General features: G+C 35.0%; 4 protein-coding genes across 4 annotated transcripts; 2 read left to right on the top strand and 2 right to left on the bottom strand.

Annotated features, from left to right (window-relative positions):
• Positions 1 to 3,647: 3,647 nt before the first annotated feature.
• On the bottom strand, positions 3,648 to 4,799 carry LOC18035015 (zinc finger protein ZAT10). Its single transcript, XM_006422776.2, has one exon. It carries the CDS (start codon positions 4,597 to 4,599, stop codon positions 3,796 to 3,798), a length of 804 nt encoding a protein of 267 aa, XP_006422839.1. The 5' UTR covers positions 4,600 to 4,799; the 3' UTR covers positions 3,648 to 3,795.
• A 7,367-nt stretch (positions 4,800 to 12,166) lies between these two features.
• Positions 12,167 to 16,541, top strand: LOC18034870 (ATP-dependent Clp protease proteolytic subunit-related protein 1, chloroplastic). The gene is made up of 9 exons (XM_006422774.2): positions 12,167 to 12,488; positions 13,508 to 13,623; positions 13,781 to 13,984; positions 14,106 to 14,210; positions 14,341 to 14,403; positions 14,647 to 14,758; positions 15,667 to 15,728; positions 15,801 to 15,983; positions 16,081 to 16,541. Exons 1-9 carry the CDS (start codon positions 12,257 to 12,259, stop codon positions 16,162 to 16,164), a joined length of 1,161 nt encoding a protein of 386 aa, XP_006422837.1. The 5' UTR covers positions 12,167 to 12,256; the 3' UTR covers positions 16,165 to 16,541.
• Positions 16,542 to 16,672: 131 nt separating this feature from the next.
• Positions 16,673 to 20,511, bottom strand: LOC18034563 (mitotic checkpoint protein BUB3.2). The gene is made up of 9 exons (XM_006422771.2): positions 20,206 to 20,511; positions 19,943 to 20,073; positions 19,273 to 19,355; positions 18,344 to 18,610; positions 18,129 to 18,204; positions 17,859 to 17,939; positions 17,218 to 17,296; positions 17,026 to 17,126; positions 16,673 to 16,950 (listed from the first exon to the last, which is right to left on the bottom strand). The coding sequence occupies exons 1-9, from the start codon at positions 20,326 to 20,328 to the stop codon at positions 16,863 to 16,865; spliced, it is 1,029 nt and encodes a 342-aa protein (XP_006422834.1). The 5' UTR covers positions 20,329 to 20,511; the 3' UTR covers positions 16,673 to 16,862.
• A 722-nt stretch (positions 20,512 to 21,233) lies between these two features.
• Positions 21,234 to 25,190, top strand: LOC18034770 (zinc finger protein-like 1 homolog). Its single transcript, XM_006422768.2, has 9 exons — positions 21,234 to 21,462; positions 21,884 to 21,964; positions 22,342 to 22,462; positions 22,570 to 22,664; positions 23,522 to 23,593; positions 23,889 to 24,128; positions 24,261 to 24,369; positions 24,620 to 24,806; positions 24,902 to 25,190. Exons 1-9 carry the CDS (start codon positions 21,439 to 21,441, stop codon positions 24,987 to 24,989), a joined length of 1,017 nt encoding a protein of 338 aa, XP_006422831.1. The 5' UTR covers positions 21,234 to 21,438; the 3' UTR covers positions 24,990 to 25,190.
• Positions 25,191 to 26,081: the final 891 nt, after the last annotated feature.

Below are 26,081 nucleotides of genomic sequence, written 5' to 3'. Positions count from 1 at the left end.
AGGAATCAAAGACAAGAAAATTTAAAAAAGGAAAATGGAATGTAATAATAAAAGCAATGAAAAGGAAGTGGATGTGCGGTGTTTATAACTGTGGGGATTCTTTAAGATTTTTTCATGTCTATCTTGAATTTGTCCAGGTCATTATCCAATCAATTTCTGATTAAATGTATGGGTTGTAATACTCCCATAATTATTGGGAAGACTCAAATCTTAGAAAATTGATATAATGGTAACTGCATCAAGCCAATTTTTATTTATTTATTAGAATTATGGTTGTTAGTAATGTTTCAAAAAAGATATGTAGTTGTTAATGATAAAAATTGTTTAAAATAGAGGTTCAGGTTACATTTATGTAATTAATCTTTATTTCAAAAAATCATTTAAGATAAGGACAAATAGATTATTAAGCATGGACTTTCTAGATCAAGTAGGAATGCTTAATTAACAAACATTCTATGGATTAAAATAAACTTCGTAAATAAAGTTTTAATGTTTCCACCAATGCATTCACACATATATTATCTACCTCCCCTACACGCAGCGAATTCAAACACTTAACTTTTAGTTCAGCCGTAAAAGAACTTTCTTATGAGCCCTTGTTTACTGGTTAAGGGAAGAATATTCTATGAATTAGATAAGAAAATATGATTTAAAAAATGCTGAGGCCGCGTTTGGACGAATTGCATTGACAACACGGCAAAGCTTGGCATTTAGACTACTTCAAGTTACTGCCAAATACACATCATGATCGGCTTTCACTTAGGGTTAGGGGATCATTGGTTTGTTCGTTTCTTGGGGAAGTGGGACAGTTGAATAACGTGGCTTTGAATGTTTCATCGTTGGCATATGGGTATGGTCATGAACATTTCTTGTGGAATACAACTTCTCACCGTGTTTGGTGGGAAAGAAATTGAGAGAAAAAAAAAAAAAAAAAGCAACTTCAAAGCCGGGTTTAGGGATAGATCATATGTACCTCAAGAATATACTTTTCGATAATCTCTCCACGCCCATATCCATCGGGTAGTTAAAGAGGGAAAAAAAAGGGAAAAAAACATATACAACTTGGACAGTGGATGCTTATATTTAAATGTATATGTTATAACCCAACTGGATCTGATAAGATATTGTTCTGCACTGTTTTATTTTTGGGGCCCCCATACACCCCGAAATGCGTCTTGACAATTAAGATGTGGATCGCCTCCAATGTGGATTCAGCTAAGGTGTTACATACCGCCTTTAGGGACTTAGGGTCCTGATGTGGGATTCAGATAGGGTGTTATATACCCTTTTTAGGAACTTAGGGTCCTGATGTGGGATTCAACTAGGGTGTTACATACCTCCCTTAGGGACTTAACATCCTCGCTGAAATTTGCCCTACCATTACTCAAGAGGACATGCGAAGCCCCTTTGATATCATATGTCATGACCCAATCCAGACCTGCTAAGATATTGTCTGCTTTGAGCCTTAATAAGGCCCGCACGATTTTGTTTCTGGAGCGCCCATACACTACAAAACGCATCTTGTCAATTAAAGTGTGGATCACCTCTTATAAACTCAGTATCTCTCTCGTGTTTTGCCGATGTAGGATTCGCCTAGGGTGTTACAGTATATGTATGATTTGAGAATTTTTATGGTTAGTTCTTGTAGTGATAGTCTATTTGAAATAGTTCAACTTCATCAAAATTAATTGTATGCAATATTATAGGTTTTGACTATTAGAATTTCCTTCAATCTTAATTTAGGATAGAATCAAACTTTGATTCCGAGCCTAAATTCCTTTGTCATGTGCATTCCTGATAAGTTTTTAATACTTCATCTCGTCACTACTATTATAAATAGTTAATTAAAAAAATCACATTGTTAAGGAGTAAATGTAGTTTATTAACATACAATTTGATGATATTAAGTTAAAATTTATGAAATATGTACAAATCAAAACTAGCCAATTTGTAATTTGTATGTGTCTGTAGCTTAAAAGAATAATTTTCTTTTACCGTGCATAAAGAGATTAATGAAAAAACAATAATGTAAAACAAATTCACAAGATCTCTTTAAGAATTAGATAAAGGAAAATAATTGCAATTCATGATTTTGAGGAAAGAAATAAAAGCGTATCTTATCCGTGTTAACTAAAAGAATCATTAATTAATTCAATAAATTTAAATGATCTAGAAGGCCAGCCTGAAACAAGCATAGCAAGAATTGACTTTATTTTGTAGTGTGAATTGTAAAACAAGGTGTTGAATAACTAATATAATATATATATATATGCAACAAGTGTCATAAGCAACGCAAAAGATGTTAGTAATTAGGTATAATTAATGAAACAATGTATGATACATGCATGATACAATCATGTGCATTAAAGTCATGGATCACATGCCCTCACTCTCACAGCTCTAACCCATCCCCCCCTTTACATGGTTGGTGATGCTGTAATTGCAGCTGGCTGGCCTGCTCCATTTGCTTTCTTATTTGTAAAAGATGCACTAAATCCAGGCCGCTGCCACCTCCACCACAGATTCAGAGTTCAATTTGCTTGCTGTTTCTTTGCTGTTCACGCGACAACCCCTATTACTATATTTGTAGATTCCTTGTATTAATTTATATCTAATACTTGCCTCTACTCCAGCATGAGGCATAAAGGAGAAACTCAACTCTCTAGTAATTGCCACTTCGGCCTTGGTCGGAGTGGTGGGCTGCTGCCCTCACAATGCCCTCACAAGCATTGTGAGGGCAGCGGTTCAAGCCCCCACAAAAGTATTTGTGGGGGCTAACGTGCTTATTTGTTTAATATTTCAAAAATTTCCTCTCTCTCGTGTAATACGAGTGGAGTATGGACATCCCTCTTCTGTAAGGGATTATTTATCTGGGCATGTACTTCACAGAATTCAATGTAATAATATAAGTTCCAATCATGTATTTCTGATTGTAAATATCAGTGTAATATATCTGCTATAATAGCAGTTGTAAATATCTGTGTAATGCAGTAATATGATGATTAATCAGTATTAAAAAAAAAACTCTCTAGTAATTAAGAATGCAAGAAAACTTTTGAACCGTAAAAGTAGTAACACAACAGAAAATTTGCATGCAATTGAAATAAATAATATTGTGATCCAAGTGATGGCACGTTAATTGGAATGAAAAAAAATTGAGAATTTAGAATAATTATTAAAAAGTTATATATAGATAGAATGGTCTACCCTACTTATAAATCTAATTAACTCATTTTTACAAGTTAATATGAAACAATACATGAATTTTAACGTATATTTATATTGATATGAAGAATCCTATTGAAGTAAGAAACAAAATTTAAAAAAAATACATTAAAGTATAACAAATATTTAAGTTACTAAAATAAACAATAGTGTACAAAGTGGACACAACTCTTTACTTGGCACAACAAATATTTAAGTTACTAAAATAAACAATAGTGTACAAAGTGGACACAACTCTTTACTTGGCACATACAGAAAACACAAAATATTATTACTCAATCGTTCTAGATCCACTACCATTCGATGGCTTTCAAGAAAATAAAAAACAAATAAATAAATAAAATAAGAGATTTCACTATTCGATAACGTAAAAAATCATTAATTTCATATCTGAACTTAGATGTAATAATCTTTCGCAATAGTAAAAGAATGAAAGAATCACCACTACAAATTAAGAACAAATTCTCTGTACAGTCTACGGCGTACACAATCCATCAAAACAAGAATAATCCAAAAGCAATCAATTAAAATTTAAAAATTAAAACTTGATAATTCTATAGTCGTAATAAATCAATCTTCTAACGAAGAGTAGTGCATCAACAACTTGGGTTTCTTGGCCGGCAACGGAGACTCAACTTCCTGTGACCAAAACTCCGGCAACGCCGGCAAGTTCAGGTCAAATCCACGTTGACTGCTGCTCCCTCCGCCCTCCGAAAACGTCACCGCACTTGCACCAACGCTAGCGCTACCACTAGTAACAACGTCGCTATTATTATTACTTTTATTATTATTGCTGCTGCTGTTGTTGTTGTTGTTGTTGATGCCGCCTTCATAGTGACACCGCTTGTGGCCTCCTAGAGCTTGTCCAGTGGGAAAAGACTTGTGACAAATAGAGCACTCGTGGGTCCTACCGCCGCTTCCGCTGCTCGCCGTTGCTGACGGTGGTGGGGTGACGTCACTGGCGGCTGCGGCGTTGGGAGAAGCCGAGGCGTCAGCAGCGTTCTTGCGGTGGCTGGCTTTGTGCCCACCAAGGGCCTGGTAAGAAGAGAAAGCCTTGTTGCACACACTGCACTTGTAAGAAAGTTTCAAACTTGGCGGCTCCGGGAACTGATCCTGCGGCCGCTGTTCCGGCGCCAGGGATGGGGTTCTTTCGGCTGGAGCGGTGTTGGCGGTGGTGGTACCGCGGGCGAGCATGATGAGACAGAGAGCCATGTACTCTTCTTCTGTGGGAGCTGCTACTGCTGGTGGCAGTGGTGGGGACTCGTCGGTACGGGGTCGTTTTGAGCGCCTTCTTTTAGTCCATGAGTCTTCGTATCTAAACGGATGATGATTGTGGGTGTTTGTTGTAGGAGAGTTTAGAGCTTCTAGAGCCATAGTCGTGAATTTTTTTCTTTTCTTGTAGGTGAATTCTCGACTCTTGTGGTTGAATCTGTTGAGTTTCGAGAGAGAGAGAGAGAGAGAGAGAGAGCAGGAGAAGAGAGGTGATTTCAAATGGATGGAAATGATGATGGAAGAGTGAGTGAGGTGGGGGCCTTATATATAGAAGAGGGGGAGAGTGGAGAATTGGTGGGGGGAAGTGAAGTCGGTCAACTAAAGATTACAATACTGGAAGTAGTGGCGAAGGGGTGACTGAGCTCTTCTTCTTAATATAAGCTCGTACGATTGGACTTGTTCCACTTTCCTATTTTCAAGTCAAAACAATCCTACGCTTACTTTTTTATCTCTGCCTTTTTGTTAGATTAAAATATAATTTTAACCAAATAAGATGGGTCCCTTAGTTATTTTACAATTACTTGGGATAGTGGGGCTCTCACTGTTTGAGGGGCGTGTGGAGCACGTTTCGTTTTGCTTAATTTATGGACGGAGGGTAAGTGTTAGGTTCTTTCGTAATTTCTTGGAAAGTTGGGCTGAATTATTTTATCTTTAATTTGTGTGGCGGTATTGATTGAATTTGTTAAGAGGCAATATCTTAGAAGATCTGGGAGGATAATGGGTTGTTTTGTTCTCTTTAGTGGGGGGATCTTGTGGCTTGTAATATTGGTCAATTCCTTCTCCAACCCAATTAAATGCATTGTATTTGTGTTGTAGATTCTAACTTCATTTCACAAATTACTATAAATTGCTACCGAAGCATCAAATTAATGAAAACTACATTCTAGATTATAGAAAATAGTATAAACAAAACTCATTTTTATTAAGTAAAATCACCATTAATTTTCCTTTCGACACTTTAGTGTCCAAAAACACTAAATCCAAAAGAGAGGATATTCTACATGGTAACAAAAAATGGTTTCATTTCACTTTCACCCCCGAATTTATTTATTTTATTTAAAATAATTACTCAATGAGATTTTTATATTCTAATTTCTAAATATACTAACAAGCACTAACCTTGTTTTTTTTTAGTATTTGTTTTTTAATTAGTGTACACACTACCAACACAAAACTCTCCGTTTCTAGTTGATATCACGCCTCTCACGCGCATAGCCTTGTCGCTTAGAGATAGAGAAATGGCTTTCTTGTCCAAGTTCTAAGCTTTTATTTTCTTGGGGTGGTTGTTTTGTTGGTTGGTAGCCCTTTGGCTTTGTCTCCAGAAGGACAGCTCAGCCTCAAGCAGCTCCACTAATTTTCAACGTGCGTAATAGTTTACCATGACCGTAATTACGACATTTAGACAAATACATTTAAGTCCCTTTTTTTCTTTGTTTTTTATGAAGAAAGACATAGTGTACTCATCTCTATCAGACAGGTCCTCGAATCCTTTTCACAATGTCTAAATTACCTCCCAAATTGAAATTGCACCATATGTATAAAGTTAACATCAAGGGTATTTTAGTCATTTCGTAGGAGAGTTGAGGACCTTCTTCACACAAATCAACGAAGTAAGCCATAGTTTGAGAAAAGGAAAAGATTAGAGACCTTAGTGTAATCACTCCGTAGAGCCTGTCTCTCAGAAACTCAAAAGTAATTGCATAATCTCACCCAGAGTCGAAAGAAAAAAAAAACCGTAATATTGACTTTGTTCAAGGGCGTTTTGGTAACTTTATACGTGGGATTGAGCTTAGTACAGAGTAAAGCGGTAGTAGAAGTAGAGTGGAACTGTCAAAGACTGTAGCTTGAGAGACGCGTAACCGTCAGGGCATACGGCACGCAAGCGCGGTGATATTTTAACAAACGGACACGTGACGGCTTAAAGTCGTTTTTGTCTACTTTTCGCATAACCGACAATTAGATGCCACGATCCAGATCAGGCCGTCCATTTGTTGGGGATGTCTGTTAAAAAGGCGCCACGTGGAGACAGCTCAAGGGGGTGATGACGAAGACGACACGTGGCAGGCTCGACAGTTGAACGGATACGCTTCGAGAATTCTGGTGGCTACTAGTACGTCAAGGTTTGGTTGTTACACATGTTGTAATATGTGGACATGTATCGTATTGCATTGATCACTTCGCCGTGAAGGAGTTAGAAAGTGTTGTGTGGGGTGATGTTATCAATTACCTCACTGTGTGTTCTTAGTTGGAAGTCGGCGGAATAAGAAATTTAGGTGAGTCAAGAAAAATAAAAATTAACAAGAACGAGAAGGACTGGAATTTAGATCATTGATGCTCTTTCGATTGTTCGGTAAACGTTTTAAATATACCTTTAAATACACAAATATTATTATTTATGTATTGTTGAGACTTACCAACCGTATCTCAAATAATTAAGAATGTATTTTATGTCTATATATAATTATCTGAGTTTAAGTGACAATAGAAGATGTTTTGATTTGGGCATTCAAAAAATGAGCTAAATCAGAATAATAATTAAAAAAAAGAACTTAAAGAATGGGTCTAATTTATTATTAATATGCCACAATTGATTCATTATTTTTCACTCTTATACGAAAAGAAATATTTACCAAACATTTTAACTATTGCTTACAAAAATAAAGCCAAGGTGCTAGCGTACATTGATTATAAATTAACTTAGTTAGTAGATAAGAAGCAAAAAAGAAAACGTCGCGGTAGGCAACTCTAGATAAACCATGTAAAATTGAAGATTTGTTAGAATGGTTTAAGCCACCAAATAGAATATATTCACAAGTTAATGCATTGAGGGTCAATGATAAAAAGTTCTTCAGCATGTGTCCCGCGTCCATTTGGAATTATTTTGGCATTTTGCTTGCCAAATTCAAGGTTCCATTAAAGAAGATAGGATAAGGCATGTGCATTTACATTTAGTTCACACCCGGCACTCCTCCTCTTCACAATTTCCATCACTCAAAGCTAGCTCAAAAACGCCCCCATGCCGTGTCATAAACTACTTTTACTGCATTAGAATATTGAAGCGAAAGCAGCCAAAAGCGGGCAGCAGCATTGAACCAACTTTGTTGCTTGATTCGTCGAGCCAACCCGTGTTCGGAATTGCGTCATCGTTGCATGATTTTGGCCAATCGATTCTTTAGAAAGCAACTTAATTAACAAGCATGATGTAGAGTGCAAGTCATTTCATTTTCAATTCTTTATTTTTTTTAATTTTTGAAGGGTAGTGTGAGGTGAAAACATTATGCATACAATACACACAAGCAAAAGGTAGCAAATTTGATGAAGTCATGTCACGCATAATCACTTGTATTGGATTTACACGAGTTTATTATATACGTATGTGCTTATTTGGTGTCATATGTTTATTTGTTTTTTTTTTTTTTCCTTCTGGCCACGCTTTCCTGGAAATCTACTGGAAGCTTCAAGAAAATACTGCATGTAACTTGGGAATTAAGATTCGGATAAATTTGATTTGCCGTTCAAATTCCAAATCAAAGTTGCCCACAAGACTAGAAATGTCGAGGAGTCTGTGACAGCTTACGTGTAAAGAAATTTCTCTCTAATTATGGATTTTCTAAGAACTTCCAAGGTTAACCAAAAAGTTTCCAGTCAAATTGTTACAGTCATATTGCACTCATCTTTATCCATCATACCTAGTGTTTATCATCAACCAATTGGGAGTTGTATTTTGGCCGAATTAATCCGATTCCACTCGAACATGGTTCGGGTATTAAAAAAAATGAATCAGGATCGAAAAGATTAAAAAATAAATAAAAATTCTTCGTATGAATTAGAAATACAAATTGAAAAAGAATTACAAGGGCCGTTGACCTAATTTTTGCATTGACAAATTGTATCACATTTGAGGTGTATCTGACGGGGGGGATTGTTGGGTTTGTGCGATGTTCGAAGTATTCTAGAAAACTGAGGGGTCGTTTGCGTATCATTGAAAAGCTGATTAATTTAAGCTCCGATCATTGGCGTTTGTTATTTTAACAGTTACGAAACTGAATGTTTGGTCAAATCCCACGTTTCGTAAATTGTATTTGACCGTTCCGAAACCAATAACTCAGGGGCGATGCATTTTTCACTGTTGACTCCTGACTGAAGTCATATCACGGCAAGCAATTTGGTTGTCAATTGGGCTGGGCTGGGCTGGGCTGGATTGGACTCCAAGCCGAGCCCAACTTTGAGCTAAGTGAGCCTGCAAAAGCTCAACCCCAGGACTAGCAATTTAGCATTAACCCGGCCCGTGCAAGAGATGATTTAGAGAGTAATAATTCCCGCTGTATTGGTGGCGCAATATAATACTGAAGTTGTGAATTTAATTGACATCATCATGGAGTCATGTTGTTCAGCTATCATTAGTTTTGATAATGACTTTTCTTTATTGTCCTCTTTGTCTCGTTGCATGCTAAAGCTAAGAATTTGATGCCCCCATATTCGACTTTCTGCATCTGGATATACAAACAAAAAGCTTCAAATTTTTGTGTACCAGTTGGGCTTCTACACTAAAGTTGCTATTTTTTTTTAATTTTTTAAACTTTTCACTTTTGTTTTTGAAACTAAGTTAATTTCATCTTAAAATTATTTAATGAAAATCTATATTAATACTGTCTCTGACTTTAAAAATTAGTAAGACCAAACACTCTATATAGTTTCATTTGATGGTTAGTGCTTTTCATTTTATAATTCTATTTAGTATAACTTTGCGAATAAAATTTATTTAAGTAAAACTTTTAGTTGTAACGTTTTGACAAGTAGAGTTTTACAAAAAAAAAAAAAAGAATTTATTTGGTTGTCAATAAAAAAATTTATCAAAATTTATAAAATTACCTTGATAGATTAGTTTTTTAAAGTTATTTCATGAAAAGAATGAATTAAGACTGTGAAACAAATTAAAGATACTATAGATAATTTACCTCTTTAAAAAGCTCTACAACTACAACTTCTATTCCCAAGAACCCAAAAATTTAGCTCTCATTAATAGAGCAATATAGCTTATTAAATTCTCCAAAGCTCTACTCAAAATATAATGAAACATTACCAAAATTTTTGAAAAGATCTTATAAAATTATATACGCACTTATGGCCATTACACAAGTCATACCAAACAGGATTGTGGTTTTAAAGCCACAATGTCACAATGTCAAACCGAATCTAACTAAAATGGTGTGTTTACTTCTTAAATTAGGAAATAAGAATGATTCACATTCCTTATTGATATTGCTTCCTTGCTAAAAATTAAAATAATGGAGATGAATTTTGGGTGTGGTCCAAAAATTTAGGAATGAGGAATGAAAACATCATTTTCACAAAAGAGGTGAGAATAAAAATGAGGGAATGAATTGATGTTTCACTAAACCCAAGGATGTCTCTTGCAAAGAAGAATTCGTAGAGATTTTCCCAGAACCCGCCTACCCGACTGATACAATCTAAAATCCACTATCTGCCCTTACCTTATTAGTAGTCGGTGAATAGTGACCCTATTTGTATGCGCATTCACACAACAGGCACGTTCCAAGATCTCCCCAAACGAGAACCTAAACACGGTTTATTGAGAGTAAGCTGATTAAATATTAAAAAAAATGGGTTGGTTGAATATTGAGCACTTGAACAAAATAAAAAATTCATTTTTTACCCCATTTTAATATTAAATAATAATAATTATCATAATTACAATAATTTTTTTAAGTAAAATAATTGTAGTAGCAATAATAATAACAACAACAAAAATATTATATTATTATAATTATAGAAATAGTAGTAGCAGTAATGATGATGACGATGATGATGATTATTACTGTTATAATATTAATTATAATTATTATAATAAATAAAATAATTATGATTTTACTACTATTATTATACGTATAATTATAGCAACAATTATTATAATAGTAATAATTAATGTTATAGTAATCATAATTGTCATTATTATATTATATTATCATAATAATAATGGCACTGATAAAATAATTATTTTGATTGTAATAATTGTAATAACAACTAGGGTCATAATATTTATAGTAAAAATATTTACTCTTTATTCTGCTAGTGAACAAATATATAATTGTGTCTAAGGGCATTAAAATAACTTGTGACAATTTATTCCAATTACAAGACAAAGTAAATACATCATTGGAATTACAACTTATTCTGTTTTTTTTTTATTACATGAGACTATTGCTCAAACTACAACTCATATTACACGAGACTATAATTGATATTTACAAATCAGACTATTACTAGACCAACTTACATCAATGCTTATGGAGCTCTGTCCAGATTTCAACTCTCATTAATATTCGAGAGATGTCTACTCCACTCACACTTGGGAACCCTTATTAATATTCGAGAGATGTCTACTAAACTCACAATTGGGTAAGAGAGAAGACTACTTTCATTCAATTTTACAATATAATTACGGAAGGAAATACCCCCACATTACGATTGTGGGGGTTCGAACTGTTGCCCTCCAAGTTGGAGGGCAGGGCCACAACTTATTCCAATTTTGATTCTTATAATTTAAGTAAACAACTTATTTTTATTTTTATTTTTCTTTTTAATTCAATTTTATTTTGATTTCAATAATTTTCAATTCCAAAAAAATAAACACACCATAAATCATGTTGGTCCCCTCACTTGTAACTTTCCTGGTCTCCTCACTTGTAACTTTCCTGGTGGTTCAGGGATATTCTTTGCATTTGTTTTCCGTCGGATTGAATAATTTAGAGAAAAGATATGTTGGCACGCTCTCATTGTCGTCATAAAACATCTTCTTCTGTATTTACAATTTAATTGATAGAGCAAACTGCATTTAAGGACATATATAAATCTAATTAAATCCCAAAACATTCTTTTAAAAAATTAAAATATCGTTCAACCAAACATTTAAATCTCTCTTTCTGTTTTGAATTTTAATTAGTTTATTAAATCAGTTTATTTTTGATAAATTATAAATAATTTAAAACAACCAAATATAGCAGCATGTATGTTTACAATTATTATTATCATATTTTATAGATTCTATCTCAAAATTTCTTTTGTCATTGTCATTTAATTTTCTAAAGCTGGAGACAGAAACAAAGATTTACTAGATTTGCACTAGTATTTTGAAAATCTTTGTGAAAAAAAAAATAATTGAATACTCAACAAACCAACTGGACTATTAATGAGTGGAAGGAAAATATGTTAAAGAAAGAGGATGAATTAGAAAATTGAGGTATAAATCCAAAAAAAAAAAAAACTTAAATCCTATAATATGTTGTTTAGTAGTCTATCTGAAATAATCTTTCAAATAAAAAAAACTTCTGAATGTATTACAATAAGGGTGGTGCACAAAGACAATAGCTGAGTTTTAGTGTAGCTTTATTTGTCCATTTATGTAAATTCTGATGAAGATAGATTTATTAAATGCAAAAGTGGCGTTTGATGAGAATTTTAGAGGGGTGCCAATGGCTCTAAAGACACTGTTTTTCATCCTGATTAACCCGCTGACCAAAAAACTGGGCTACGAGCCCACATGGCTCAGGCTTATTTGTCTGGATTAGTTGGGCCCTATAGTGAGTCCATAGGATTAATTTACGAAATTACCCATGAATTCTAATTACAGCGCCATCAACAGATTCGATTCAACACAACTCTGTGTTGTTGTTGTTCAAGTAATTAACACATAAATTCAATCTTAAAAATTAAAGCAGAAAAATCCTCAATCTCTCTAATGGCAACTTCTCTGCTATCTCCACTCTCATCACCATCAATAGAGCCACCGGCTCTTACCTCTAGCCACCCTAAATCTTCCTTCATCCCCAACCCCAAGCTCTTGTTCTCGACGCCCTTTTCAAGAACAAAACGCTGTGTTCAACGATGCTCCAAGTACTACAACTCACCCTCTGCGAAGTCCGTGAATCATATTCCCAAGCAGTTCAGAGAAGAAAATCTCCAAGATGGATGTTAGTCTCTGTTTCTTTTTCTCAATACCCATCGCTTCTTTTTTCGATTCCTTGTGCTCAGAGCCCAAAGTCTGGATTTTTTGTTTTTGGTGGGTTTGGTGTCCCCGTTTTGTTTGATTGAGTTGTACCTAGCTTAACATAAAGGATATTAAAGGAAAACAAAAATCTTTTGTGGGACTTTAGAATCGACACGAGTGTATGTTGAATCAATTTTAATGTAAGAGAAAATTATACATAGAGTTGTCATGAACGTTAGATTTTGATTGGAAAGAAAGCTTGTTTTATGTTTCTGGAAGGACAATATGATTGGAAGCTATACGAATGGCACTCAATGTTGGTATCGGAGATTATAAGTATAAGGTGAATGAGAATATTGAGGAATTGCAGATGCCTAGCAAAATTAGGGAGATTTTCCTTGACGTCATAGCTAACACGGGCCCTTTTAATATCTTTAATTCTGGAGGAAGTATTTGAAAATTTTTCTTATAACTTTTGTGGTAATGTTTTGGAATATGGTAGAAGGTCGATTTGAACTTCAGAATGTAGAAATTAGGTATCTTCGCTGAGAGCAGAAGTGCAGAAATGAGGGTTGTGACAATGAGTGAAGAGTGAGTGTGAGCATGTAGATGAAGGAGAATAGGTAATTGTTTTGATTTAGTAAGTGTAGAATCTAGAGCGGCGTATGGACTAGTAGAAATAGTATATTGTTAGCACTTGCGAATTTGAGAGTCTATGTATCGAATTATACTCATGAAACTAGATTTCCAATGCTTGTTTTACCCTCATCTAGCTTTCGTTCTTTGCTTTTGGGATTTTGCTCATTCTCACAGAGAAGCTTGCATAAGAGGATATTGTGGCCATAGAAAATTTGGGGGCACTGATTTTTAACAATCTAATTTGAGATTCTTCTAAATCGTTCTAGGAGCTCTGAATTAACTCCATATAGAAGTAAGATGATTCATGTTATTACTTCTAATTTCATGTTATTACTTCTAATTCATTTTGTTTCTCTTTCGTAGTGATGGACAACTACAAGAATGTGCCCCGTCACCTTTATGGCCTTACACCTTCACAGATGGACATGTTCATGACAGAAGAGAACCCTGTGTGCCGGCAAGCAGCGAGTGTAACAGAGGTTCTCTCTTCTTACACGCTCCTCTAGTTTCTGAGTGACTTAATGATGATATAGAATAAGAAAAAGCATTGCATTTTATTTGTCAATTGCTGGTTTGAAGTTAATTTTTGCTAATATTAAAATATTAAGAGATTATTGAATAAACAACTCCTGACAGGAAACCATTTCTTCTGCCCACCATTATTTGAATAATGGGGGGATGTGGAGTCTATCTGGCATGAGTGATAGGGGCCCTTCAAAGTATAGTATGAGTGTGAGCATGTATCGTGGAGGAGGTGGAGTATATGATATGCCCCAATCTGCTCCTCCTGACTTACCTTCTTTGCTGTTAGATGCTCGGATTGTCTATCTTGGAATGCCGGTGAGTGTTTATGATGCATCTGGTCCTCAACTTGTCTGCTGACCAATCTTCCCTACTTTTTACTGCCATCTTCCTCCTTTTGATCTGTACCACTTTAAAACTTTCGTTCTGTTTGCTTCAGATTGTATCTGCAGTGACTGAGCTTCTTATTGCTCAGTTTATGTGGTTGGATTTTGATAATGCCTCAAAGCCTATATATCTATACATAAATTCCTCTGGGACACAGGTTAGTGTTGGAACATGTTGTTTCTTAATATTGAATGGATGTCAACATATGAATCAATTTTCTTAACTTGTTTGAATTGCATTCTCTTTCTAAATTCATTTGCTGATATGCTTTTTGTTATACCATGTAGAATGAAAAGAAGGAGAGTGTTGGAGCCGAAACTGATGCATATGCTATAGCTGATGCCATGGCTGTAAGTATATATTGAATGCGTGCCATAGAACTAGGGAAAGTGGCCAAAGGTTCAATACTCATTTATTTACCACCATTTTGTTAAAACGTCTTTGTTGAGTTGTTTTCATTTTTCAACATACTTGTAAAGAACCTTTGGAGGCCTATATCATTTAATAGAGCTTTGGATTATGTTTACATTCTATATCAACTTTATGACCTGCTTTAATTAACCTCTGCTCCTTTTTCTCTTTTTTTTCTGAAGTACTGCAAATCAAAAGTCTATACAGTAAATTGTGGCATGGCATATGGTCAAGCAGCAATGCTTCTATCTGTTGGAGCAAAGGGTTACCGCGGTTTACAGCCAAATTCTTCCAGTATGATTCACTTTCTATATAGACCTTATTGATTGTCATGATTTACTGATATATTTTGCTTTATTTGAAGCTTGTGATGATAGTGTTCCATTCTTTATTTGTGGTGAATGAATTCACGATAGGGAGAATCTAACTTTACCAGAGAATAACTTATCAATCACCCCCATGACCTGAACTACCTGTGGCTTCCAGTTGAACTGATAAGACATTAATTGGCAGGGGAAAAAAAATTTGTGCAACGATATTGGTGGGACTCAAGGGATGAGTAGAATGTGAATGAAAATTTTATATTATGAGAGTTATAGTAAGACGAAGCTCATTTAGAGAGCCATTAAGAGCGGTAAGAAGGTCAAATGATGGTGAAATGGTTTGTAGGACTGCATTCATTGCGTTTGATGCTTTGGGCTTGCTGAACGCTGATGTATGGCAGCTTCCAGTTCTTCCTGAAACTTTAGCATTAAACTTCTAAATTAACAATCACTCATGAGACTGGTAGCCCTACTTTCTTGTCCGTTCATGTAGGACTTTAGACCAATTGGGGACCGACATCAGGGATTTAACATGTAACTCCCTTCAAGGGGAGGAGTATAATAACTTTTCTGCATATTGTCTGTGTCTTGTTGAATAGGACATAGAACTTGTCTTTTTTTTCCTTGCACAGTAAAGGGTTCATCAGTCTCTAATTAAGAAAAAGTAAACGAGGAAGTAGTAGAATCATTGGTCAATTTCAAATCAAATTGTACTTATATTGTTATATACTGACCTGTTCTAAGAATGGAGCTGTTATGATATGCTAGCTGGTCATCAAACTGTAAAACCACAGGTTCTTTATCACATGTAGAAATAAAAACTGAAGATCATCCTCTTTGTTCGCCATGGTTTCTTATCATTTTAATGTTAAATTGCAGCAAAATTATATTTGCCTGTCGTTGGTAGGTCGAGTGGGCCCGTTACTGACATGTGGCGCAAGGTATTCCCTACCTTCCTCCTCCTCTCTTTCCTGTATTACCCTCAGTCTTTTTCTCATTATATTTCTCTTTAGGCCAAAGATCTAGAAGCAAACGCTGAAAGCTACATTGAGCTATTAGCAAAAGGAACAGGAAAACCCAAGGAAGAAATTGCTAAAGACATCCAACGACCTAAATACATGCAAGCAAAAGAAGCTATAGTGTATGGCCTTGCAGACAAGATAATCGACTCACAGGATGCAGCATATGAAAAACGGGTAATGTTTTCACTTATCAAAACTAACAAGTTTTTTACTGATATTTGATGCTTCCACCGTTCCACGTCCATTATAATAACAAGTTCTCTCAAATTAGGATTACGATATGATGCTTGCTCAACAAATGTCCATGGAGAGAGAAGCAGGAGGTCCACAAGCAGCTCCTTCTGGATTTAGGTGAATTAGTTGTAACATATAAGCTTAAAATACATAAGAAAGGGTTCTGTTTGATCACGTCAACTTTTTTGTTCCACACACAATGCAAGGAGCTACTGGTTATGGTTGATCCTTTTTTTTCATCCACTGGTTACATTTGATCCCAGTGGTTGTATCTATGCTGACTGGTAAGCTCGTAGCTGCTTCAGCTTTTAGATGATGTATAGATTTGTATCTGTGGAAATGGGATTTTTGTTAGGTTACCTTCTTGGCAAAGACATCAAAAGTTTGACATTTTTCTTTGCTTTCTAACAAATATCTTTCCAATATTAAGCAGTTTTTGCTTTATTTTTCTGGTGAGTTTTAATTTGAAGGCCCCAAACAGTTTCTCTTGTTCTTGGATGTAAGAACTTGCAAGTTTGACATGATTTATGATTATGTAAGAAAGGCTAACAAATGCATCAAAATCAATTCCGTGAAATACTACAGTCCAAGTAATTCAACAAAAATAACAGGGAAAAGAACAAATGAAATTCTTTGAACCAACTTTACTATCGGTCGGTGCAAACAGGATGGAAGATGAAGAGAATGAAAATTCCAATCTATAATACAAATTTAGTTTTCAGATGAAGCTTCATCTTAAGTAATGAAGCTTTTACAGAGTATTTCAAAATATTACATCTGAAAACACACTACAGTAAATTGGAAAAGTGTTAACCTAATTTATGCAGGAGGGTTTGGGTAAGCTTTTGGTTTTGGCTTGACTTCAATTTCATTCACGCTCCGTACAAATATAGCATCAGGTTCATGTCTGCAAAAATGAACAAACAATTCGTTAAAGCTGGAAACAAGGGAGAAAAGGATGTGGGACAAGACTGATTCTTACGGCTTATCTCCTTCTTCAAATGTGTAACTTGATGCTACAGCCAAAAGTCGGCCATCCCTACTGAATGAGAGTGCTGCAATGCTTGTCGGGTACTTTGAGTACTGCCAAAGGAAAGCATGATTATGTTCATATTAAATGAGAAATTTCGCACACGTTCACCTAAAAACCATCAAACTTCTAACAGCTGTTTACCTGATACAGCCTCTTCTTGTTGTTTCCATCCCACACATTCACAAAACCATCACAACCTCCGGTCGCAAAAGTACCATAGCTGAAGATTAAATGTAAATGAGATCATAGGTTAGTTATTATGTGAGTAAGAAGAAGATGATGTTGTAATAACTACTATCAAAACCACCAATTTAGCTTACTATAAACATGAATTTATCATGCGCAACTCTAGTTGATGATATCAATAATTTATATTTACATTTTCCTATCTAAAAGGCAAAATCAAAGTTAATTTTGAAAAAACTTCCTATTCAAGTTTATATAATATGTATTTCACAGCAAAATTACTCACAAACTCGTAGGGCCAGTTGTACTTTCCAACAGACAATTTCATATGAGGGAAAGGTTCAGTGCACCCTTAGTGCTGGTTTGGCTTGCATTCCAAATTTTCTATTTACCTAACTGACAGATAACATGCTAACAATATTTTGCATTAGACCATCAATTTGAACCATCCATCAAATTAGAAATTTTTAACAGAATATCAAATTATTAGGATCTTCAGAGTAAAACTGACCCAATCCTTCAGAGTATCTGAAGTTTCTACTCTTCGTAAGTCTTTCAGCGATAGATTTATCAAAAAATACAACTTAGAAACTTACATGGGGTGGAAGGCAATGGCATTCACTGGATACACAATGTCCCTTCCGGCCTCTGATTTTCGGTGGCACTTAAATGCATATCTGAACAAAATAATGAATATGAAGCAGAATGATATGTCAATAACATTGCCATGGCAATATATGAAAGAAAGAAATGGATTACTTCTTGAAACAGAATCACGAAGGGTTGTATTGCAGATCCCAGGCATGTATCAAACTAAAGATATATTATGGAATACAGAACAGGATAAAATAAATATTAACATGTACTTTTTGGCTTGACTAGCTTCTGAGAGATCAAAAAACTCCATAGCAACCCGTCCTTCAACAGAACTCAGAGCATATCCTGCATTGTGTGCATGAAAACAAATTATACCAAGAGAAAAGACCTCAGAACAGGGATGAATAGCAGACCGAATATATTTTAACTGCTATTCATTTTAAGCTACTTATAAGTACTTATCACGAATAAAGAGTAATCTTACCGGTTCCATTTGGATAACAACGCACACATCTAGTCTGATACTTTAAAGAAGATTCTCTCCTTTGCTCGGGCTGAGACATGTTTCGTAAATCATAGACATTTACATGTCTTCCTGCAGTGGCCACCACCAGACGGTTTCCAACAAGAGATAGGGAGTAGACACGCTCAGGCTGAGGGTATGTTCCAACAAGGGTTCGCTCCTGTCCACTTGCTCCTCTAGGATCCCAACACTTGAGAGATTTGTCCCAACTACCAGTAATCACTTGCCCTGTAATCATAGTCAGGAAATTATGGAGTAGAACTTGCTAAATTAGAGAAAAGTAAAAAAACAAAACAAAAGCTGCATTTTTAAATATACAAGATTCCAAAATAATACAAATAATAATATTCTCCCAAGTCATGCTAAAGTACAGAAAACAACCTTTTTTTTTTTTCCTAGATATCTTGATATCAACATTAGCAGCTGTAACCTTCCAGAACAGCAGTGCAATGGATATGATATGGAATGGATATAATATGGAAGATCATTTACTGGGTAAAGGACCTCGAAACAAAGATTTCAACATAATCAGTTTCCACAAATTTAAGGCTTACATCCACTTTCCTTCACAGTAGCAATATATTTTACTGACATTTTGTACCTTTTGCTGCTCATTGGGACTAACTAAACAAATGAGGTCAATTCCTAACTAGAAACCAAATTTATGCTCTTTGTATCTTTCTGCTGCTAATAATTCCAAATTGTCCACAAAATCAACTCATAAGGCAACAGTAAAATATTCATGAAACTTCCAAAGCACTTGCTTAAAAATGTAACTGCAATCCTGATCACAGCTACCTTTGCTTGAAAGCACATGCTTTTTGTACATTTATCACTAAAACAAGTAAGGCTAAATAGGTAATGAAGGGGGCATGTGAATCACAACTAACCTGCTGCATACGAGTACTCAATACAACGCACAGGTGCATCATGTTTCCCTAGGATATCCTCTTTTCCATGGCTGAATACTAGCCTGAAACATTAGTACCGTCATCTTAAGCTCAGTAAAAATAATGACTCCAAAGGCATAACTGGCTAATTGGAAACACCATAGAGAATAACGGTTAACTTATTCAAATTTTATGTCAATAATAATAAATCCAAGTAGAATCACATTCAGTTGATAAAGACCAACATAAAACCGTCTAAAAATATAACAACAATGAGCATCAAGAGAGTCAATACATGCAGCTCATCACACTGAAAAGGAACAAAAACATTTGAATAAACCAACCGGCTCATCTTTCAGAAAACATAAAATGGTTATAGTTCTGGAACTTCTGAAAAGAAAAAAAATTGAATTATACTCTTGCATGCTTGCATCCACTCAACTTTGAAAGCACAACAAGTAACAGTGTTCTATAAACACTCACTTTTACTTGACAGCCAGTGCTTTTACCGCACACCAGTCACCGTCCAACTATAAGTTAACATCTAGTAATTCCATCAAATTAAAAGCACCAAAATTTGGATTTTTTTTTTTAAATTTAATTTTCCATCAAATAATTCCAAAACAAAACTGAAATTTCATAAAATGAAAAGAAAAGGGCATAAACAAACCGTCTAACAGTGTGATCGGCGCTGGCACTGAAACCGGAAGAATCGTCGTGGAAGCAGCAATCGAGCACGGGCCCACCGTGCATGAACTCTCCTCGGAGCACATTCGCGCTCGCATCGTACAATCTCACGCTCTACATTAATTATTATTTTTTAAAATTTTAATAATCGTTAATCCCGCAAAATGAATTAACTTAATTTTTTTTTAAAAAATAAGGATAATAAAAATAAAGAAAAATAAGTGAGGTTGTGACTGTAGCGGGTACCTTATCCCAAGAGGAGACGAGGAGGTGATCGCTGTGGTTGGAGAATCGAAGGTTCGAGATCCCGTCGCTTGGAGGGTTCCCGAGCTCGCGACCGGAGGTAGGAGGCGGGTGGACAGCTGTCATGCCGTGATTGGTTGGGGGGGAATTGAGAAGAGGAGTTTAGGGACGTGTTCTGTTAGTGATTTAAGCGAGAGAGAGGGGCTGAGGGGGGAAAGGAGGTTTGAAAATTGAACGAGTGGCCGCTGCTGCTGCTGCCACTCCTAGGTGGAAATAACAAGTGAGTGAAGAGTATTTTTTTTGGGTTGTTTATTTATTTATTGATTTTTGAATTTAGACGGGGGAATTTTGAATTTAAAAAATAACAAGGGAAGCGATGATACACGGTTGTGACTTGTGAAGATGAAGATTCTGATTTTTTTTTTTTTTTTTTTGGGGGGTGTGGGGTTTATAATTACTGTTGTAAACAGCTTCTTTCAATAAAAATAAATAAATCCTAGTAGAAACAAAATAGAAAACTTGATTTTCAAATCAAAATTCTATCTTAATTAGTTATACACATTCAAGAGTTTAGTATATTCTGGTATCAAGAGCTTGATCTAGTAGTAGCCTTATTTAACTGTCAACTTGAGTTTCAATTTAGAGAGACAAAGAATTAAAAAAAAATTGATTTTAACTTTGTTCATATGTATTTTTTTAAAAAAAAATTATGACACATTCAAATTCAAGTATTTAATATAATTTCATATCCTTAACAATATATTGGTCTAGTTCAAGTTCAACATGTTTTAGTACTCATTTAAATATTAACCATGCCAATTAATATTGTATGTATTTAAAAAAAAATCAAATTAATTGCTAAAACGAATTTAAAATATTAAAAAAAACAATTGGGCTCACTGTGAAGCCTTTTTTTTTTTTAACAATTATTGGGCCATAGGTTGGAGGCCTCATAGATCACACTCAATTTCGGAAAGCCTATTTGGCCAATAAAAATAAATAAATAATTAATTAATTACAAAAATTACCAACTGAAGCAAAAACAAAACGAATTTGGTTGCCGTTTGTTCTCTTCGGAGATCTAACTCTACTTCGTCTATCGTTCGATCTCAGTCAGCTTCACCTTAAACCCTAGATAATTTTTTTATCAAAATTGAAAAATCTTTATACTCTTTAAATCGTTAATTGCATCAAATATTCACTGATTGGTTCTGTTTTCACACGCTTTTAGACGCAATGGTGGTCTGCAAATGCCGCAAGGTATTCGCTTTCTGTCTTCTCTGAGCTGATTATTTTGTATGATTTGTTAAAATTAGTTTAAAATTTTAATTTTTGCTTATTGGGGCTATAACTATTTACTTAGTGTTGAAATGTGTGATCTATTAATTGGGATTTTAGATCTGATTTAATTGACGGGTTCATCATCTTGGCGTTATTTTAATTTTATTATTTTCAATTGAGTCGCATGAAGGGTGATTCAGATCATGGCTTTTGTTTTTGTTCGTTGAGTTAATGGATCAACTTGATTGTCGTGTTAAAAAACAAAATGAAAACACTGAATCGGAGAATCTCGATGCAGTCTTGTTCGGTTTTAGCTTTCATCGTGGCTTGATGAATTGTGAAATTTTGTTCAGTTGAAGAGTGACTAATTTGTTTTTTGTTTATTTTTCGGATGTTTCAGGCTACCAAGTTATATTGTTTTGTGCACAAAGTTTCCCTTTGTGGCGAATGCATTTGCTTCCCCGAGCATCAAATATGCGTAGTAAGTGAATTGGGTTCTAAGGGTTTTTTTCTTATGTTCCATCGGAATTTGAATGCTGCAATGAAGTTTGCATACTTGTGTGGCATTATGGGTTAGCATATATTTTGAGAAATAGGTCATATAAGGAGTTAATTTGGTAAATTGAATAGGAGCATAGGTCAGTTTTGTTGTATAAAGAAAGAGAAAGTAAGCTACGGAGGCAATTATGATTTTTATGTGGAGTAGGGATGTGTGTTTGCATATATGGATGAGATTTTACTGTTAAACAAGTGTTAAATGTGCTTATAATTTTACTTGAGAAAAAATATCTGAGGGAATTTGAATTTTTTTAATCTTTTTTTGCTTGTTGCTTTTACTTACTCTGTTCACTTTTGTAGGTTCGGACTTACTCAGAATGGGTGATAGATGGGGAGTATGATTGGCCTCCAAAGTGTTGCCAGTGCCAAGCTGTTCTAGAAGAGGAGTCTGGTTCAGAAACCACTCGATTGGGTTGCTTACGTATGTAATTTTGCAGATATAAATACTTGATTCAACATGCAAGTTTTTGTTGGGAATCCATTTTGAAATGATACTTTTTAGCATAAAACTATTTTTTCTTGTTTTAGATGTTATCCACACAAGTTGCTTGGTTTCACATATCAAAAGCTTTCCTCCTCACACTGCACCTGCTGGATATGTGTGTCCTTTATGTTCCACTACGGTGAGATTTTTATTACTTGTTTTCATCTTAGAGCATTTCTTTTTCCATTTGCTTGGTGTCATGTTTCTGATGGCAAGTATATCAGGTGATATGTAAACACTCTCAGATTTATTTATTTTTTACGTTTTGAAAGGGTAGAATACTCAAAACGATTTGTTGTCAATCTCCTTGGTTAAACTATTAAGTTGCTTAATTTTTTTTTTTTTTAAAAAAAGTTCATATCTTCAGTGCATACCAAGAGACCACAACTGTAAATTAAAATTTAAGTAGGGAAAAAGTGTCAAGAAAACTAAAAGCAGATGGTCTTGCATGTGTAGGTAATTATGTGCGAAGTGAGGGTAGAAGAAATATTTGTTTTTGCACACCTGAAAAAACTATAAATAAAATAAGGATAGTAGGAGTTCTGCCACAGGGAACCTATTGTATGAGAGGTTAGAGAAGCCCTTTAAAATATTCTCCTGATCCTTTATGTGTTCAAGGCTCAAGTGAGACCGAGGCAAAAGTTTTCCTGCAAAGTGATTTGGGTATACTTTGTCTCGAAATTGGGGAAAGAATAAATTGCTTCGCAACTGATATATGCCTTGAAATTTTGATTGAAGTGAGCATTTCTATCTATGGATATTTGTGTGCAATTACAAGTGAACCATGCAATTCTGTGGTGGTGCCTTGAAATTCTGATTGAATTGAGCATTTCTGTCTATGGTTATTTGTGTGCTTTTACAAGCGAACCAGTGATGTCACCTGTCATTTTTTGCTTGATGCTTTTGCACTCTAGTACACCTTTAATTTGTTGCTTATCTTATTCTTCTGGCAGTCTAAGTTGTACACTATGGTTCATTTTCTCATGGTTGTTGCAGATATGGCCTCCTAAAAATGTTAAAGATTCAGGATCTCGCCTTCATTCACTACTGAAGGAAGCAATTATGCTGGTGAGGGTCCTAAGTGGTACTAAATTGAATGCAGCTTTCACCACTATGAGTTAGTGCATATTGTTCTCTTTGATGATTAGATAGGTCACATGATGAAGCCTTATGGCCATTATTTTTGGGGTTCAATGCATGCATCTTTTTTGGATTTAGTGTCTGGGGAGGGATCTCTTGTTGCTATATTTGTTGATTCTGAAATGTAGAAGGATATTCAAAAAGATTCTGTAGTCACTAAGCTTGCTATACTAGTGTTCAGTTGGATTAGATTGTAAATTACTTTTGTTCAATACTTTTGCAGACTGGTCTGGAAAAGAATTTGTTTGGAAATCATCCAGTTTCTTTAGCAGTGGCAGAGTCCCGTGGTCCTCCACCTGCATTCGCCTCTGATCCGATAGTTAATGTAAATGCAAGCTCATCACCCTCAAAAGATGGAATAAACATAACTGAAGGATACACGGCTCCATCTACGGTGTCAGAAATTATGGAGATAGATGGCCCTAGTCCAGCTGGAAATTTTATCAAAAGCTCTAGTCCTGTGGTAAGGGTTTTGTAATTAATCGTTGAATATAAAAATAAGATAGTTATGTCATTATCTTATGCTTTCAAGCTTGGTTCATCCTTGCTTGTTAGTTGTTTAATTCATTTCTTTTGATACTGAAATGTAACCCAGCCTGGTGCCACAACACGAAAGAGTTCATCCCAGGTTGAGCGACAGAACTCTGAAATTTCATATTTTGCAGATGATGAAGATGGGAATCATAAGAAGTACAGTCGAAGAGGTGAGTAGAAGCTTCTTATTTATGTGATGAACCGGTTGGAACTATCTTCATATTAAATCCTGATGTTTACCTACTTTCTTTCGGTGGAAAATGGTAGCATGTAACAATGCCAGGCTGCTGGAATGAGGGTGTAGTGCCTTATATTGCTTTTGTTCAATGCCTACTCTGCTTGCAATTCTTCCAATCCCTCTTCCCTATTTTCATAAATTCTAGGTTTAAAATTTAAACTGATTGGGGTGAGCCATTGTAGGTCCCCTCCGTCATAAGTTTCTCCGAGCACTGCTTCCTTTCTGGTCAAGTGCATTACCAACTTTACCAGTAACTGCTCCTCCACGTAAAGATGCATCAAATGCAGATGATGCCACGGACGGTCGTTTGCGGCATTCAAGACCATCGAGGACAGATCCCCGAAAAATCCTTCTTTTGATAGCAATCATGTACTGTCCAATGTCCACATTACAAATCTCCTTTTTGTTTGACCCTTGGGATGAATTATTGTTTTGTTTACCTGATTTCTATTATCGATGCACAGGGCATGCATGGCGACAATGGGTATTCTGTATTACAGACTCTCACAGCGGGCTTTGGGCGAAAGGCTGTTTGATGATGAGGAGCAGTAGCAATAATATTCTGCAGTTATGATCCGATTCGGGTGACTTATGCAGAGACGTGCATGATGGTCCTGCTGCATCCTTGTGCTAGGCATAGTTGCATTGAACTGTTGCTGGTTTCTCAGTGAAACGCACAAGTGAACTGGGGGGTAATTTTTTGTTTTTGTTAAATGCGGTTTACGGTTGAATTTTATATATAGCGTTCCCCTCTTTCTCTTCTCTTGTTTTCTCATTATCTGTTTTTGGAGTGGAAACCGGTGAATCCGGTACAAGGCTAAATGTTATGTTGCAAGTGGATTTTTTTTTTTTGTAATTAGCTTTCTATTCAGCTTCAGGTACTGAACTTGCAAATATTGAAAATTTTCATAATGTTTTAAAAGTTTTACAATCTTTTGTTACACAATTTCCAATTTGCATAGGGATGGCAATTCTAGTTGGCCAGTTATGTTAAATTTATCTGGGCAAAATGTAACATGCATTTGATTTGTTTATTAATCATGCTGATTTGTTAATTAATCATGTCACTGATTGCAAAAACTAACCGAAAATGTGTATTAATTATATTCATATATATGTTACCAATTTAATATATTTTAAATTTCATTGGTTTTTAATATATTTTACTTTTTGCACCATAAGACCTGGACGATTAAGTGCCGCCCCCAGATAAGGCACTGCCGTTTAGTTAAATAGTCATAACATATATTACATCCATGCCATGTGTATGAAATGTTATGCGTTAAAAATGTATCAAACGTAACTTGAATTAAATTATTGAATTGAATCATTTAAGCAAAACTTTTCTCTTTATTCCACTAATAATGATGATTCACTTCAATAATATTTATATATTGACAATTAGATTTATATACATTAATCTAAATTTTGGTTGCAAGAACGAACTAAGATTCCAATATATAAATATATATATATATATTAGTCGTCTAGTCTAAGTTTATTCTGTTGTTAAATGTACTACAAAGTCTGAATCTGTTCAATTTTGCACCCAATATATACAACTTGTATCAACTATCCACCAAAAAGATATTATTACTCTTATGAAATGACAAAACAAATGCAAACACAAATTGTGGTGGTAGT

Source organism: Citrus clementina, unplaced genomic scaffold, assembly GCF_000493195.1.
Source record: "Citrus clementina cultivar Clemenules unplaced genomic scaffold, Citrus_clementina_v1.0 scaffold_8, whole genome shotgun sequence".
Classification (NCBI taxonomy): Eukaryota; Viridiplantae; Streptophyta; class Magnoliopsida; order Sapindales; family Rutaceae; genus Citrus; species Citrus x clementina.
Note: the sequence above shows the minus strand (reverse complement) of the source record. Positions and strands in the feature narration are given on the sequence as shown.

Coding starts and splice junctions, on each gene's coding strand:
- LOC18035015 (XM_006422776.2), bottom strand. CDS start 4,599: ATGGCTCTAGAAGCTCTAAACTCTCCTACAACAAACACCCACAATCAT.
- LOC18034770 (XM_006422768.2), top strand. CDS start 21,439: ATGGTGGTCTGCAAATGCCGCAAG. Junction 21,463..21,883: donor TGGTCTGCAAATGCCGCAAG/GTATTCGCTTTC, acceptor CGGATGTTTCAG/GCTACCAAGTTATATTGTTT. Junction 22,665..23,521: donor GTCCTTTATGTTCCACTACG/GTGAGATTTTTA, acceptor TGGTTGTTGCAG/ATATGGCCTCCTAAAAATGT.
- LOC18034563 (XM_006422771.2), bottom strand. CDS start 20,328: ATGACAGCTGTCCACCCGCCTCCTACCTCCGGTCGCGAGCTCGGGAAC. Junction 19,356..19,942: donor GCCGATCACACTGTTAGACG/GTTTGTTTATGC, acceptor CTAATGTTTCAG/GCTAGTATTCAGCCATGGAA. Junction 17,297..17,858: donor GCCATTGCCTTCCACCCCAT/GTAAGTTTCTAA, acceptor TTTAATCTTCAG/CTATGGTACTTTTGCGACCG.
- LOC18034870 (XM_006422774.2), top strand. CDS start 12,257: ATGGCAACTTCTCTGCTATCTCCACTCTCATCACCATCAATAGAGCCA. Junction 14,759..15,666: donor TTTACAGCCAAATTCTTCCA/GTATGATTCACT, acceptor GTTAAATTGCAG/CAAAATTATATTTGCCTGTC. Junction 15,729..15,800: donor TTACTGACATGTGGCGCAAG/GTATTCCCTACC, acceptor ATTTCTCTTTAG/GCCAAAGATCTAGAAGCAAA.